Source organism: Pristis pectinata, chromosome 1 (genome assembly GCF_009764475.1).
Source record: "Pristis pectinata isolate sPriPec2 chromosome 1, sPriPec2.1.pri, whole genome shotgun sequence".
NCBI classification, from domain to species: domain Eukaryota; kingdom Metazoa; phylum Chordata; class Chondrichthyes; order Rhinopristiformes; family Pristidae; genus Pristis; species Pristis pectinata.
In genome coordinates, this window is record NC_067405.1 from 35,450,974 (window position 1) to 35,468,232 (window position 17,259).

Genomic DNA, 17,259 nt, shown 5'->3' on the forward strand with positions numbered 1-17,259 from the left:
GGAAAGTTCATTGAAAAACTTGGGATTTGCCATTGTTCGTTATTACATGAATAAGGCATGAAAACGAACAGGGTAATATTATACTGAAATTTGAGTCAGTTCTTTATTACATAATATAAGCACTTTCATATGCCTTCCAAACATGCAAGAAAAAAATGAATCTATCATGAATTTATTTTGAAAGGATTTGTTGCAAATTACAAATCGTAATTGAATCACGTGAAATCTAATGTAACACATTTTACAGAAATATAAATGACCTAATGTGAATAGTTTTTGCACCTACATTTTTCTTCTCTTGCCACCATGCATTAATCATGCATGTTATCTCACTTATGTAAGTACATCACGTTGCTAATTTGCCACACAGTAACCAGATTCTTGTTGCAAAGATTTAAAAAAATGCTAAGCACGTATAACATAAAATTCTTTCATTCTTCTCCAACTCAGTACTGTAGGAATAAGAAACACAGGACTCATAAATTATTCTAAGATAATTGATGGCAGTTAATGCCCATGATAGCAGAGCACATGAGATATGAATTCCCTTTAAGCTAACTCCAAAAAAATCATTTGTTATTTCTCAATGATAGTTTAGTTGAGGTATTATACCGTCAAAAATAACATACAAAATGGATGCATTCAGCCCTGAAAATTGCCATTTACTGTGGTTAAATTAATCAATAAATAATCATCATCTATTCCCAATAATCAGCAAAGTAATGAAAGAAGTTGTAAAAAGTAATATCAGATTATTTTTTTGGGTGCTACAGGTACCAAAAAACAAAAAAAAATTAGGGAGAAAGTCGCTGGTGAATATGTTCTTTTTACAACTAATAATTTTTTTTACAAGTGATATATCTTTGCACTAAACATGGATACAAAGGACAAATCTCAGGGCTCTCAGTTTTAGTGACCCCTTAAAAATGGCAGCCAGTCCCAAATACAAGCCGTCCAGCACATGGAAGAGTGGACAAGATCAACTCGTGTACACAAACACACATTATCACCTTTGCGTTCCCTTCCATGTCAGACCCTCTCCAGTTATTACCATACCCTCATTGTCACCCAGTAAAATTCTGACACATCCAAATTAATACCAATTGGAGAATACTTTCTCCATATAATGGTCCAGTTCAAGACAACCAGGGCCACATCTAGGGTAAACAGGTATAAATGCCAGCCACATCCCAGGAATGAATTATAAAATAGGTTCCTGTAAGTGATCCACACTTATTTAAAGGATGGTCTGATGATGTAACCAAATGTGGTAGAATCCACTTGCAAAAGAAGATGGAGAAACCACCTGACCACAGTCTTGGCTCCTTCTGCTACTTCACATGGAGGGGCTGAGTGAAGCCCCTCGAACAATGAAAGGGGTATGACCTCAGGGTGTCACATTAGTGGCAATGGTGCTACGTTTGTGCGTTTTTTTTCTCTTTAAGTTTTACACTACTAAATGTAACAATCATGAATGTTAAGTTTTTGTATTTTGCACTGTTTTCTTCCTTTGTATATATATTATTATGAATAAAGTTTATTTTTGAAATTAAAAAAGATAAGACCAAATGCAAATTAATAAGCAGGTTTATTCCATAAGTGAGTACCATTTCCATTTTGGCTCAACAGAGCTTGTCCATATTTACTCACACCAATCAATCATCTGATTGATTAACCAATATAACTCATTACCTAATCTCTTTTACCGTCCTGAGTGTTCTGTTACAGTCTGATTGAACTTACAGCCTTTGCTGAATCTGACAGACAGACTGCCTCTGTTTTTTAATACATCTCCCCATTCACTACCCGAGGGAAAGGCATATTTCCAACAATTGCTTCTGCAGTGCAGTCACACAATGGCTGAAAACATTAACCAGGGTAAAAGGGAATGTATATTAACCAGTTTTTTTTAATGCACATTAATCAATGTTAAAAAGTCAATATTTGAATGTTTTTTTAACAAAATCAATGATTAAAAAGATAAAAGTATAGATATACGACAGAAGCCTCCTATATATTATGATCTTAAAACAAAAGTCATTGCATTTGAAAGCAAACAGCCCAAGTGGATGTGAAGCAGAATAGGTCTTTAAAAATTGACGAATGCTTTCATTGCTTTCCACCCTCTGAATGAATTATTTTGGCAGTCTCCTCTAGGTGCTAATACACAGCTTCAGGTTGAAACGCTCTGGTTTATCCTGAAGTTGTTGCCACCTTTCTACTCATCTGGTTTCCAGTTATTCAGTCAAACTAAATGCTGTAAAACCCTTAAGGCAATGTACGTAGAAAATGGCTCCCTAAACCGAGTTTGTTCCAAATGGCTTACTCACCATCTCTGATGAACTGAAATTACCCAGTAAAATCGAACATGCAAATAACATTCCAAATATCATCTATTGAAAGGCTGACACAAGGAGTTGAACCTCTTAGAAATGGCCATTTGATTGTCTAAGTATTTGAACTGATGTTTGTTTTATGGTAGATTCAGCATTTTTCCATATTTACATTTTCAATGATTCAGGCTCCAATTTACAAATATATATTGCAGTTTAAGATTACAAATGTTGTTCACCTCAAGTTGTTGTTAGACACTATGGAAAATGACACATTCTGAACTGCTTGCAAAAGTAGGTCAACTAGAACATATAAGTGATGACATGAACAGGCACAGCATCTTAGCTTAGAGGAATACTGATAGCGAGCACAGTCATCTTCCCGTTCTATCATAATCTTTACAATTACAAATAAGCAAAGTGATCAAACATTTCCCTGTTAATAAGGTAGTGAGTAAAAGTATTAATTGAACCAAGTATATCAAACCGGATACCAAATTTATACCAAAAACAGGTTAAAAATAACTGCCATTACAGAGCTAAACAAAATGTTTTGTGAAGGAGATAAGTAACAAGAAGGTGGACCTATGCTTTGAACTGCCTTTAAATTTGAAGTTACAGTTCTGTGATCTTAATAGAAAACAACAGTGTTTAGTTAAATCACTTGACAACTTTAATATTTAAGTAAGTTTTAGTTAAATATATATGTTTTATATCACAAAATAGAGATCACGTCATTTAGAAAATACTGTTGTTAATTTTCCTCAATTTGGCAGTGATGTTTCACAAGATTATAATGTGTAGAATTCTGTTTGTTTACAATTCTTTATGTTTACAATTACCATTATGTAAAGCATGATAACTGTTTTCAAATAATATCTGAAAGGTTACTTTATGCAAATAATGATACAACTGATCAAAATGCGAAATTTAATTGACTTCAGAGTATTCTAGCAACTACTTTTTACTATTACAAATAAAAACAGAAGATGCTGGGAATACCCAGCAGGTCAGGTAACTTCTGAGGAGGGAAACACAGAGTTAACATTGCAGGTCAAAGACCTAGTCATCATGGATGCTGTGTGAAAGCTGGGGATTTCCAGTATTTTCTGTTTTTATTGTAGATTTCCAGCATCTTCAGGGTTTTAGTTTTTAAACAGTTTTTACTATTATGCTGTAACACACATTAAGAATACATTTTCAGTGAAGACTAGGAGCAGACAACAGAATTTAGATTTTCCAAATATTAACCAAACTTTAGCAAATATAACGATATATATTGGATGTATAAAATTCAACTGCAAAATGCAGAATCTCCATTCTTTGAAAAACAGTAAGTTAAGAATGTCCGAGGCCAAGTATCATTGCTTAGAAATTACATTGCATGGCACATGGTTTATGATCCAATTGCAAAATGGAAATGAGTATTTTCAATGCACATAGCACATTTCAGCAAATCCAATTTACGTCCACTAAGTCAGTGACCGTACATACATAGAGACCACCAGGCATGTGCATTTCCAAAGGCATGCAACACACATTTTGACAGCACTTGCATAAAATTATTTTGTTCAGATGAAGGCCACACAGCAGGTTTCATCTATATGGTTGAGGCGTACTTCAGCTTAAGGGGGCCTGACTGTAGGTTATCCTCCAGCACCACTGTTGCTGATTTGCTCAGAGTCCCTGATTGCCTGTCTCACTCCCCATCTAACCTCTGTCCACCCCCCATACCACCATAACCCAGATCCTATTTCCAGCCAACCAACACCCCTATTTGCTTCAGATTCCACATTCTCCAATGACAATGGCCACCCTAACTCAATGTCCAATCCTCCCTCATTCCTTGTCCCAATCATCTACCCTCTACTATGATTCTACTCTTGTACTGGATCTAGTGGAGAAGAGGCCATTTTCTTGCATAAAGTGTGTGAAGGCTCATCCACCAGACATCCTTCGCTGATACCACAGCTTCATTTTCCTGCAAAGTGTTGGCCTGATCCTCAATGACAAGGCTGCACATATGCACAAACATGCAGTCTAAGCAGATAAGGGGTCACCTGGGGGGTCGGGTAGGTGGCAGACAAGCACGACCTCAACAAGGTCAGAACAGATATTGACAGCAGCTAAATCAAGCCTAGTTGTCAAAGATGTTAAAATCTTTTAATTTTTCATTTTAAAACAATTAACATTCAATCAATTTAAAAAATAAACAAAAAGTTAAACACTTAAAATAATTAGAAAATATTTAACCAAACTCAAGTACTTAAAAACACAAATTAATTGGCCTAGAAATACATGTTCAGAAATTAGTGCATAAAACTGTCCCAAGCTTTGCCCTTAAAAATGTGCCTTAAAATTGTGATTTTTAATCAAGATCTAAGTGCAATAGGTCAGGCTTTTTTTTTCCCAAATGCTTCCTTTCACAGCAAATAGAGTGCCCTAATTAAACCCCCAAGAGATTTTTCTGAGTTGCTAGCACTTAGCCATACCGCTGCAAGAGTGTAGCTGTAGCCTTTAATGGGATCCGTACAGCTCACATACACCACTGCTGAAAGGGCAGGAAAGGGGAGAGAGTCAACTGTTTCTCAAACTGAAACCTCCATATTACAGCAGGAGAATGGTATTTTATGCCAGGATGGCACAATGGCACAGAGGGCAGCACATTGACGCAGCATATGGTGATGCCTTGTCACACCCCTAGCAACCTGAATTAAATCCTAACCTCTGGCACTGCCTCTCTGGTGTTTGCATTCTCCCTGTGACCATGTGGGTTTCCTTCAGGTGCTCCAATTTCCTCCAACAACATCCTGGTTGCTTTGAAAGAGAATCAGGATGGAGTGGGTGGGCACGTGAAGTAAATGGGGAGATGTGTACATTTTGAGAGTTAGCATGGATTTAATAGGCCAAATGGACCTTCCTATCATGTAGAAGATGATAAGAAGCATAGATCAAGTGGACAACCAGAGACTTTTTTCCAGGGCGACAATGACTAACACGAGGGGACATAATTTTAAGGTGTTTGGAGGAAGGTATAAGGGGGATGTCAGGGGTAAGTTTTTTTTAAAAGAGAGTGGTGGATGCGTGGAACGCATTGCCAGCAGAGGTTGTGGGGGCAGATATATTAGGGACATTTAAGAGACTCTTAGATAGACACATGAATGATAGAAAAATAGGGGGCTATGTGGGAGGGAAGGGTGAGATAGATCTTAGAGCAGCATAAAATGTCAGCACAACACTGAGGGCCGAAGGGCCTGTACTGTGCTGTAGTGTTCTATGTTTGATGTTCTATGAGGATATGAAGAGCTAAAGCTGAGTGCACCTCACAGATGGGGGCAATTAGTCAACATCCAAAAGCGAGTTACCTTGAAAATGGAGCGATGTAGGAAGAAGTATGATGGCTTTTAAAGTAGTGTCAAGGTTAAAAACTCGAGGTAATGCCTGCAATACTCAGTCACTAGCTCTCAACTGCCCCACACTCAGCGATGGCCAGATGATCAATAATTGGCAGGCAAAACTGTAATTGAAAAATGTGTATCCTTTAAGGAGGCGATGGTTCAGTAGAATTTAGGTGGAAAAAGATAGGGCCCAATCTGTAAGCTCATAGTGAAAGGAGTAATGGGAAGGAAGGAGGTAAGGGAGGGAATTGCAGAGGGATTGTCATAATCTGCCAAACATCTGTACTGCCTGAGAAATGGAACATTATACCCTGGTTCAAAAAAAGGGTGCAAGGATAAATCCAGCTGCTCTAGGCCAGTCAGTTTAACCAACACAATGGAAAAACTTGCATAATTGAAAATTAAGGACAAAATTAATTAGCAGTCACATGGACAAACATGGATTGAGTGGGGTAAACCAGTGTGGATGTGTTAAAGTGAAAATGAACCGCCTAGTTTGAAAGAGTTTTTTGATGAGGGGATGGACACGGAAAATGATGTGGTGGATTTGGACTTTCAAAAGACATTTGATGAAGTGCCACACAACAGACATTATCAAAACAGAAAATGCTGGAGATCCTCAGCAGCTCTGGCAACTTCTGCAGTGAATAAAACAGAGTTAACATTTCAGTGAAAGATCATTGATCTGAAACATTAATTTTACATTTCCAGCATTTTCTGTTTTTGTTTCAGATTTTCAGTTTCTGGAGGTTTTTTCCCTTTTCAGGGCTTATCATCAAGGTTGAAACCCCAGTGAAAAGAAAGTTTGTAATGTGAATAGCTGGCTTGATAACAGAAAACAGTGTGTTAATGAATTGTTATTTTTCAGACGGGAGGAGGTATATAGTGGTGTTCCCCTTGGGTTGGTACTGGACCACTGCTTTCCTTCTTTTAGTGACTTGAACTTGGCTGAACAGGGCATGATTGTTTTTTTAGGTAGCTCAGTGGCACACTTCGTTGAGCTGCTGCCTCACGGCGGCATTGTCCAAAGTGTTGTGCAGCAAAATGCTGAAGTTGCAAGTGAGAATGTGACTGACCCTTGACATTACAAAGACAGACAACGCTGTCAAAAACTGGTTGGTTTGTGAGAGGCCAACTCCAGGCCTTTTATAGAGAAACATCGTTGAATTTCAGCCAGCAATGTTGAAGAAATGCAATGTCATGATGAATGATACAAGTTGGCAGAGCTCTTGTTCCGGAAGATTCTGCAAGCAGGATTCATGGTGGAAAGTCCCCATTTCAACTTCCAGAGCAATGCAACACATTGTCACATTTTATTCCAGGAAATGTCAATTTTGATTAATGTAGTGCTGAAATGAACAATGCCGTGTGTTTGATCGAGTTTTTACATCACTAAAATGTACCTTGGCTTCCTGTTGCCATTCATCCAGATTTTTGGGCAGATTCAGTAGCATAAATGCAAAGGTACTACTGCAAAATCTCACTCCTTCACCGGACTCCATGAGCACAGTCAGCAAATCGTTGCCGGAGAATTTCGAATTCCTCATTTATGATCTAGGTATTACTGGCAAGACCAGCATTTATTTCACATTTCTAATGGCCCATGAGCCACGTCTTTCAATTGCTGCAGTCCATCTGGTGAAAGGGCGTTCCAGTGATGATGAAGGACTAGTAATATATTTTCAAGACAAGATGGCGTGCAGCTTGAAGGGGAACGTGTAGGCGGTGGTGTTCCCATGCGGCTGCTGCCTTTGACCTCATAATGGGAGAGATCACAGTGTTGTCAGAGTAGCGTGGGTGAGTAACTGCATTCATTTTTCTACATGGTATACAATGCAGTCACTGTCTGCTGGTGATGGAGGAGTTGCCAATAGAATTGAATATTGCACGATCAATGACATCCCCACTTCGAACCTTACGACGGAAGGAAGGCCATTGATGAAGGGAAGTCACTGATGAAGCAGCTGAAGATGGTTGGGCCTATGACACTCCCTGATGAACTCCTGCAGTGATGGTCTGGTACTGGACTGCGAAACATCCAACAATCACAACCCTCTTCTTCTGTGTGAGATATGAAACCAACCAACTGGATTGGTTTCACTTTGCTGCCCACTGACTTCAGTTTTACCAAGTTATCTTGATACCATACTTAGTCAACTGCTGCCTTGATATCAAAGGAAGTTATTCTCACCTCACAAACTGTTTACATATTGCACTGTCTTGTTCATGTACAAATCTGCAGTCTCTAGACTGAGATCACAAAAATCTGAATGATGTAATTTTGATTTGAAATTTGATAATTCTATTATTATTCCTTTTAACACTGTCATCATAAGACACAATGAAAATATTACATATTACACTAGAATCTCTAAATATTTCTTTTTACAGGTCAGATATTTTTCAACCTCAGCAAAAGCAGAATAAATGTCCGGAGCACTGGGACGAATACACATGATCATTTTCTCAACAGACAGAATAGCAAACAGTAGTCAAATTTAAAAGGGGAAATGAATACAAATCTATTTTTATGTTAACTTATATACAAAGAACATAAGCAATCATCTCATATGTTTAGGCATTGAAGCAATCTTTGATATCATCAGCATCATACCTTCAGTAAAGCATGCTTCAGGCTCCATGGATTCTTCTGGTGTTTCTTCTGGTTGTTCTCCCTCTCCGGGAGGACTGATGTCAACTGTGCTCCCTTCAGATGAGCTGCTTTCAGCCAATTTCTGTCAAGGAAACCCAAACTTTTGCTATTTATTGTGATATATCACAAGTATCCAGCTGCCAAACTGGTAATAGCCTCTGTAGGTTTGATGTTGCTAAGATTTTTTAATTATTATATTGAAATTAAGTTGAAATGACTGGTATAAAAGCTTATAACACTATGAATTTGCTTGTGGGAATATGCATGAAGTAAACTGATATACATATCATAGTCATTAAATCCAAAAGAACATTTTAGCCAATTCTAAAGGTGGCATGAAATATTTATGAAAAATATGCATTTAATCTGACACTCCAGGTGTAATCTTCAGTGACATGAAAATACACTTTACCATTCAGTGTGTAAGGGATTCCGAGCTTCTGCAATTTCTGAGCATCAGGAAGGAAGATCAGTACATTAGCTTTAGGATAATTGTTACACGTTTTTGTTTGCTACTAAAATGGATGAACTAGGACAGCAGTGCTCATGAATCAAAGTGGTACACACACCTGTTCTGGAGTTTTATACAAGGTGCACATATCTGTTGAGAGTCTTGCGTTTCCATTATATATAAAACTCATTTCCAATTCAATTCTGTTTCAGTTTACTTAATGACAAAATAAATGCCTGTATATCAATAGTGAACAAACCTGGGTACCACTCTGAAATATGAGAATTAGTAGCTGGGCATTCCAGTTGTGTACTGTGGAATTTAAGATATTTTGCACACATTTATCTGTTATAGCATTCATGACTGCTCTGACAAACCAACTGAAAAAAAATGATGTAAGCAGGCAGTACATGGAAGGTTATTATTTAATAAAGTAAAATAAAAGCTATGTTCCCTCAAAAATTCAAAACTAGTTAAAATGAGAGCCACGTCATTCTTATTTTACAATAAAATGTTCCATAAAATTCAAATAAAGCCTAAAGGAAGGACAATGCTACTATTTTAATTTCAAAATGGATATGGATCTTTAAGACCTTGCTATAGAAATTGTAAGTCTCTCCAGATAAGCCCAATAAGGCAAATTTTATCTATATGCAGATTCCACCCTCCATTTATATCTCCAGCAGGAAACTTCGATTTGCAACAAGTAAGTTCAATTATCAATGCAACCTTTTCAACTAAACCATGCACTCTTGTCATCAGCAGTAACTATGCCTTCTTATTTTTCATTTTCCATCATTAGTATCTCATATTGCATCTGAGTTTCAAAACCGACATGTTAGGACATGCTGAAGATGTGATGTTCCATACTACAATGGCAGAAAGCAATCTGAATGGGCTCAAGTAAGTACACTCTGTTGAATTGTGGTGGTGTTTTAATTTGAATAAAATAAAAAATAGATATATTTAAAATTTTATTCACTTAACTTGCAAATCACTGGACTGATTTGGTAACATGTAACTGTCAGTGACATGCAAAGGACTATGAATCAAGTGCTTGTCAATTACAGCCATACATTCCCAGACACCAATATGAATGACGTTGGGTATTTTTTTTGAGATAGTCTATTAAAATGAATTGCATTTTAATGATTTTTGCATTCCACTGCACACTATGTTAAAAGCATGAACCCCTCAAATTCGGGCACCAGTTAAAATATATTTTCACATAAGGGTGATTCGCCACATTGACATTCTGTTTACACTTGCTGTGACACACTACAGGTAAAACTGGCTAATCTTACAAAGTGAAGTAAGGTGTTTTCTCATCTTTCAAAGAATGCGATAAAGTAAACCAGCCTACTCTGAACTTTCACTTTGGTATTTGCTTTATCAAAAAATATATAAATGATCCACATGTATATGCTAATCTATTTAAAAGCAAGTGGCACAGATCATTTTACATTTTTGCTCAAAATTTTAGATTAATCTCTATAGTAATAGCTGGATTCTCAACCACACATTTTTCTTTAAAAGCCAGTCTTTTATAGAGGCTTTACTTCTTCTTATACAATGTTCAGAATAAGCAGTTGGTCAGAATTTACTTCTTAAGCTGTCACCGACTCCTGTATAATAATTCAACTGAACCAATGCTTTCAATATACTATCTTCATTTGACTTAAGATGAGCGCATGTTTTACCATGCGCATATTAGGTCATAGAGGCAGACCGCAAAAACTCATTGAACCACAATGTCTTTAGATTACCAGCACTGCATGCATCATTCCATCAGGTACTACTATGTATGGGTAATCTGAAGCTCCATGTGCCAAAAACATTGCAGTTTTACTTTCTGTCCCATCAAATGTTTCTGATCTTTTTGTTGCCTGCATCAAAAGTGCAAAATATGTAGTTTAAGTTGGCACTAGCCAAATAGCATATTGGTATTCCATAAGTTTCTTTCATTCTAATTTGATCTTCAGTTTTCGCCAAATTAACCAATTTACAAATCCTAGGCCAGCTTTGTGGTGGATTTGGTTCAGCTGCCCATGTTTCCATGCTGAATTGTTGTAATAGCAGGATTTCTTTTTGTGTAACTTAATTTTTGCAGAGATGTTCCATATTATTTTATTTAGAATTTATTGATATACACTTTGTGTATAATCATAAATAAAAGCAGGACATCAAATCTGTTACAAACTGCACACAGTGGGTGAGCTGAAACAATATTCATTGTTTGCAGAGTTTATTAAAAATGCCAAGAAGCTAATGCTGAACTTAAAGTCATCTGATGTCTAAAGCGCAGGACCATCAGAGGAAAATAAAGATTAAAATAAATCAGATGTTATTTAGGTAGATAAAGAGAATTAATAACCTTTAGCGATATTTTTAACTTCTATAGCAATGAGCAGTAGTTATTTTTCAGGTACAACAAATTGGTCTTACAATTCTCTTCTTAATGAAAACTGGTCTGCTTCTGGAATAGAGCTGTAATAATAACCAGATAGATTAGGCTGGATAAGTGGCAGAAGGTAACACACCTGTCAATTTTACTGTTACCATTAACAAAGGAAATGAATAATACTAAGGCTGGAAAGGAAAGTACAAAATGCACCTCTAATGTTGCCACATTCTTAATATGCTGAGCTAGGTTCATTGCTCAGTTCAATATTCTCGTTGCAGTCAGATTAAACCAGCAGACCTGAAGTCCATAAGGATCTTAAGATGCTTCAAATTTTGGTTTCTGCAATATATGATTCTATATTATTTAGCCAGATGAAGAAAAGAAGAATTTACAAGCTCCATTTCCCTAGAAATTAGTATAATTTAAACTCAATTTAAACATTTAAATAATTTTTAAACATAATTCTTCACTAAAAGTTTAAAGAATATATACGTTATACATTGCACATAGTATATTGCACTATTTTGGTGATGAAAGTACAATATTCGTGGTATTTCTTGACACAGTTAAAATATTTTTGTTATTTCTGATTTTACATTTTGTTATCAGAGCTAAATTATACCTAACAGCTAGTAACAGTTGCAACATGAATGAAACAAATATTTTCAATCTTCTGACGTAGACCAGAGACTTGTGTGAGGTTTCATTATAAATAAAGAAAGCATACACTGTTTTTACCCGATATGGATGCTATAATTCTTTAAGATAGTATGACTTCTCCTGCTCTCAAGTATTATTTATCCTAGGATCCATTCTTGTTCAGTTTCACGTAAATGAATGAACAAGGCATGATGACAAGGCATAAAGAGTAGAATTGATGAAGGTACTAGATGCTCCTACTTTTGCCTACTTTTTTTCCGTGTGTATAGTGTTAACATTAGCAAAGTTAAAATACTGTCATGTTATCACAACTTGCATTCCATTCAATTTCAACTACATATATTTTTCTTCCAAAAGGCTGCAGTATTAATCATAAAGTCATTCTTAGAAAGATAAGCTGAGTACGCACTTGCACAAATGAAAACTCAATTTAAGATAGTATCCACTTTCTTACTTTTAGTTGACTGGTCTCAATAATCAAATGAACCTACGTTGAATTCTGGATAGATTATTCAAAAAATCGATGTTATTATTCAAGAAAAGCATTCAACAAGAGTTACACCACATTAGACTGCAATGGATCACAATTAGTCAATAATCTATTCCTAAAACTTGCTTCATTCCAAACTAAAATGCAGCTACAAGTCAGAGAAATTACGCTGTGTGAGATTCCTGTGCTTTTATACATTTTCTGCCAATTCAGTTTGGAAACAAACTTTTGAAAACTGATTTTGCTCTGTCAGTTTTTATCAATTTCTATCGTGCAAGTTGATCGGCTCTTTCTACAAAATGTTTATTATTGAGCAACTACTAATGTTGTTCTATTGATATACACACCTTTTTAAATCAGGAGTCAACTAACCATCTGTCATCTTCAGAAATAGTGCCACATTATTTGAATGTGACTCTTTCCATTATTCTTTTATTTTGCAACTTTGTCCTTTCTCTGACTGCTGTAGTTTCAGTTATTGCTTTCATTTTTTTCACACCTTTGTCCCTCCACTTTGATTTTATCTGTCAGTTTCTGAGTCTGCTGGCACTTGACACTGATATATGTGTCCATTGGTTCTGCTCTGACCATTTCTGGACACAGCCCTTTCCAGTTTTCCACTCGGTGGATGAAAAATAAACATGTGCTGGTGAAGAAACTGAAAGAAAAAGATCGAGGCACTCAGAAATGTGATAGAGCTTTTGTATCAACTATCAGATATTCTAATTTGAGTTGTGTAACCAAGTGGGTTACTGATGGAGAGTCACAGACTTGAATAGTTATCTCTGTTTCTATTTCCACAGCTACTGCCTAACCTGTTGTGTAATGCCAGCATTTTTGGATGTACTACTTGATTAGCAGCTCAGAAGTTACATTCTACTACAGCATGTGTCATGAATCAAATTCAATAACTTTGATAATTAGTGCAATAAGAAGTAACTATAAAATACTTCTGAGCTAATGACACCCAATTATTTACTAATATCCATGAAGTTAGTAATAGATACCACATCATTTTGTTGTTGCTGTCTAGACAATTTCATGCTCAGCAATAAATCCTGCATTCCCAGTTTTGCCTATACCCTACCAAAAAATTAAAACAAAAATAATTTTCAATCATTAACAGATATTGTTAACTGTAAAAGTAGCAAATATCTTAAAGACGATATAAATTTTTTTAAAGATCAATGCTTTATTATCAATGTCGTATGGTTATTGGTTTTGCACAGTGCTATTCTTTGGCTTTAAATTTCCAAACGCATAGAAATAGATAGGAATAGATAGGAAGTAGATGGGAAGTAGATAGAAGGGTGACTGTCAGGAGAGAGAAAAGGAAAAAGAAAACGAACAGGCAGATAGTGCAGAGGACCCCGGAGGCTGTTCCCCTCAATAACAGGTTTTCCGCTTTGGAAGCTGTTGAGGGGGATGACCTGCAGGGATCAAGCAGCAGTAGCGAGGTCTCTGGCACTGGGACCGTTCCTGCTGCTCAGAAGGGAAGGGAGGAGAAGAGGAAGGCAGTAGTGATAGGGGACTCGATAGTCAGGGAAACAGATAGGAGATTCTGTGGCAGTGAGCATGAATCCCGGATGGTATGTTACCTCCCAGGTGCCAGGGTCCGGGATGTCTCTGATTGGGTCCACAGAATTTTTGAGCGGGAGGGAGAACACCCAGAAGTCGTGGTTCATGTTGGTACCAATGACATAGGTAGGAAGAGAGATGAGGTCCTGAAAAGTGAGTTTAGGGAGCTAAGCAGAAGGCTGAAGAACAGGACCTCAAGGGTAGCAATCTCGGGATTGCTGCCAGTGCCATGCAATAGTGAAGGTAGGAATAGGAGGAGATGGCAAATAAATGCGTGGCTGAGAAGTTGGTGCAGGAGGGAAGGTTTTATAATTTTGGATCATTGGGATCTCTTCTGGGGAAGGTGGGACCTGTACAGAGAGGACAGGTTACACCCGAACCTGAGGGGGGGCCAATATCCTTGCAGCCAGGTTTGCTAGGGTGGCTTGGGAGCGTTTAAACTAGTTTGCAAGGGGGACAGGAACTAGAGGGGTACATCAGAGGAAGAAAGGGATGGGGAAAAGTCAGATCTAACAGGTAGAGAGGCTTAGAGGAAGGAGAAGCAGAGTACAGGGTATAAAAGTAGAAAGGTGGATGGGCTAAAGTGCATTTACTTAAATGCAAGAAGTATCAGGAATAAGGGTGATGAACTGAGAGCTTGGATAAGTACATGGGACTACGATATTGTGGCTATTACAGAGACATGGCCGACATCAGGGCAAGAATGGATATTGAATATTCCTGGTTTCCAGTGTTTTAAAAGGGATAGGGAGGGGGGGAGAAGAGGAGGAGGGGTGGCATTACTGGTCAGGGACACTATCACAGCTGCAGGAAGGGTGGATAATGCAGAAGGATCCTCTCTAGAGTCAATATGGGTGGAAGTTAGGAACAAGAAAGGAGTAGTTACTCTACTGGGAGTATTCTATAGGCCCCCTGGTAGCAGCAGGGATGCTGAGGAGCAGATTGGGAGGCAGATTTTGGAAAGATGCAAAAATAACAGGGTTATTATCGTGGGAGACTTCAACTTCCCAAATATTGATTGGCACCTGCTTAGTGCCACAGGTTTAGACGGGGCAGAGTTTGTTAAGTGTGTCCAGGACAGATTCCTGTCACAGTATGTTGACAGGCCGTCTAGAGGGAATGCCATATTAGATCTAGTTTTAGGTAATGAACCAGGTCAGGTGACAGACCTATCAGTGGGTGAGCACTTGGGGGACAGTGACCACTGCTCCATAACCTTTAGCATTGTCATGGACAGGGATAGGAGCAAAGAGGATGGGAAGATATTTAATTGGGGAAAGGTGAATTATGAGCCAAAAGGCAAGAATTTGCGAGAGTAAATTGGGATGACATTTTTGAAGGGAAATGTACTATGGAGATGTGGTCGATGTTCAGGGATCTCTTGCAGGATGTTAGGGATAAATTTATCCCAGTGAGGCAGAGAAGGAATGGCAGGGTGAAGGAACCATGGGTGACGAGAGAGGTGGAACAACTAGTTAAGAAGAAGAAGGCAGCATACATAAGGTGTAAGCAGCAAGGATCAGACAGGGCTCGTGAGGAATATAGAGTAGCAAGGAAGGAACTTAAGAAGGGGCTGAGGAGAGCGAGAAGGGGACATGAAAAGGCTTTGGCAGGTAGGGTTAAGGAGAATTCCAAGGCTTTTTTCTCGTACGTAAAGAGCAGAAGGATGGCTAGAGTAAAGGTAGGTCCGATTAAAGACAAAAGTGGGAAGATGTGCATGGAAGATGTGGAAGTGGGTGAGGTTCTCAATGAATACTTCTCTTCAGTATTCACCAAGGAGAGGGGTCTTGATGACGCAGAGGACAGTGTTGGTAAGGTTAATGTTCTAGAGCATGTAGATATCAAGAGAGAGGATGTGTTGGAGCTGTTAGAAAATATTAGGACAGATAAGTCCCCAGGGCCTGACGGAATATTCCCCAGGCTGCTGCACGAGGCGAGGGCAGAGATTGCTGAACCATTGGCTAGGATCTTTGAGTCCCTGTTGTCCATGGGAGCGGTACTGGAGGATTGGAGGGTGGCAAATGTTGTCCCCTTTTTCAAAAAAGGTAGTAGGGATAGTCCAGGGAATTACAGACTAGTGAGCCTTACGTCTGTGGTGGGTAAGCTGTTAGAAAGGATTCTAAGAGATAGGATCTATGAGCATTTAGAGAAATATGGACTAATTAGGGACAGCCAGCATGGCTTTGTGAAGGGAAGATCTTGCCTCACAAGCCTGATAGGGTTCTTTGAGGAGGTGACCAGGAAGATTGATGAGGGTAGTGTAGTAGATGTGGTCTACATGGATTTTAGTAAGGCGTTTGACAAGGTTCCACATGGTAGGCTTCTTCAGAAGGTCAGAGGCCAAGGGATCAAGGGGGGCTTGGCCGTGTGGATTCAGAATTGGCTTGCCTGTAGAAAGTAGAGGGTTGTGGTGGAGAGAGTGTATTCGGATTGGAGGGCTGTGACTAGTGGTGTCCCACAGGGATCGGTTCTAGGACCTCTACTTTCTGTGATATTTATTAATGACTTAGATGAGGGGGTGGAAGGCTGGGTTAGCAAGTTTGCAGACGACACAAAGGTCGGTGGTGTTGTGGATAGTGTGGAGGGCTGTCAAAGCTTACAGAGGGATATTGATAGGATGCAGAGCTGGGCTGACAAGTGGCAGATGGAGTTCAATCCAGAGAAGTGTGAGGTAGTACACTTTGGAAGGACTAACTCCAAGGCGGAGTACAAGGTTAATGGCAGGATTTTGGGCAGTGTGGAGGAGCAGAGGGATCTGGGGGTTCATATCCACAGATCACTGAAAGTTGCCTCACAGGTGGATAGGGTAGTTAAGAAAGCTTATGGGATGTTAGCATTTATAAGTCATGGGATCGAGTTTAAGAGCCGCAAAGTAATGATGCAGCTTTACAAAACTCTGGTTAGACCACACTTAGAGTTCTGTGTCCAATTCTGGTTGCCTCATTATAGGAAGGATGTGGAGGCGTTGGAGAGGCTGCAGAGGAGATTTACCAGGATGCTGCCTGGATTAGAGAGTATGGATTATGAGGAGAGACTAAAGGAGCTAGGGCTTTACTCATTGGAGAGAAGGAGGATGAGGGGAAACATGATAGAGGTATACAAAATATTAAGAGGAATAGATAGAGTGGACAGCCAGCGCCTCTTTCCCAAGGTACTAATGCTCAATACAAGAGGTCATGGATTTAAGGTAATGGGTGGGAAGTTCAAAGGAGATGTCAGAAGGGGGATTTTCACCCAGGGAGTGGTTGGTGCATGGAATGCGCTGCCTGGGGCGGTGGTGGAGGCTGATACG

General features: G+C 38.6%; 1 protein-coding gene across 1 annotated transcript in view; it reads right to left on the bottom strand.

The window, feature by feature from the left end:
• The window catches only part of scn1laa (sodium channel, voltage-gated, type I-like, alpha), a 132,055-nt gene that overhangs the window by 43,900 nt on the left and 70,896 nt on the right, over positions 1 to 17,259 (bottom strand). Inside the window, 1 exon segment of the mRNA XM_052027520.1 lies at positions 8,346 to 8,466. Coding sequence (XP_051883480.1) covers positions 8,346 to 8,466 — 121 coding nt within the window.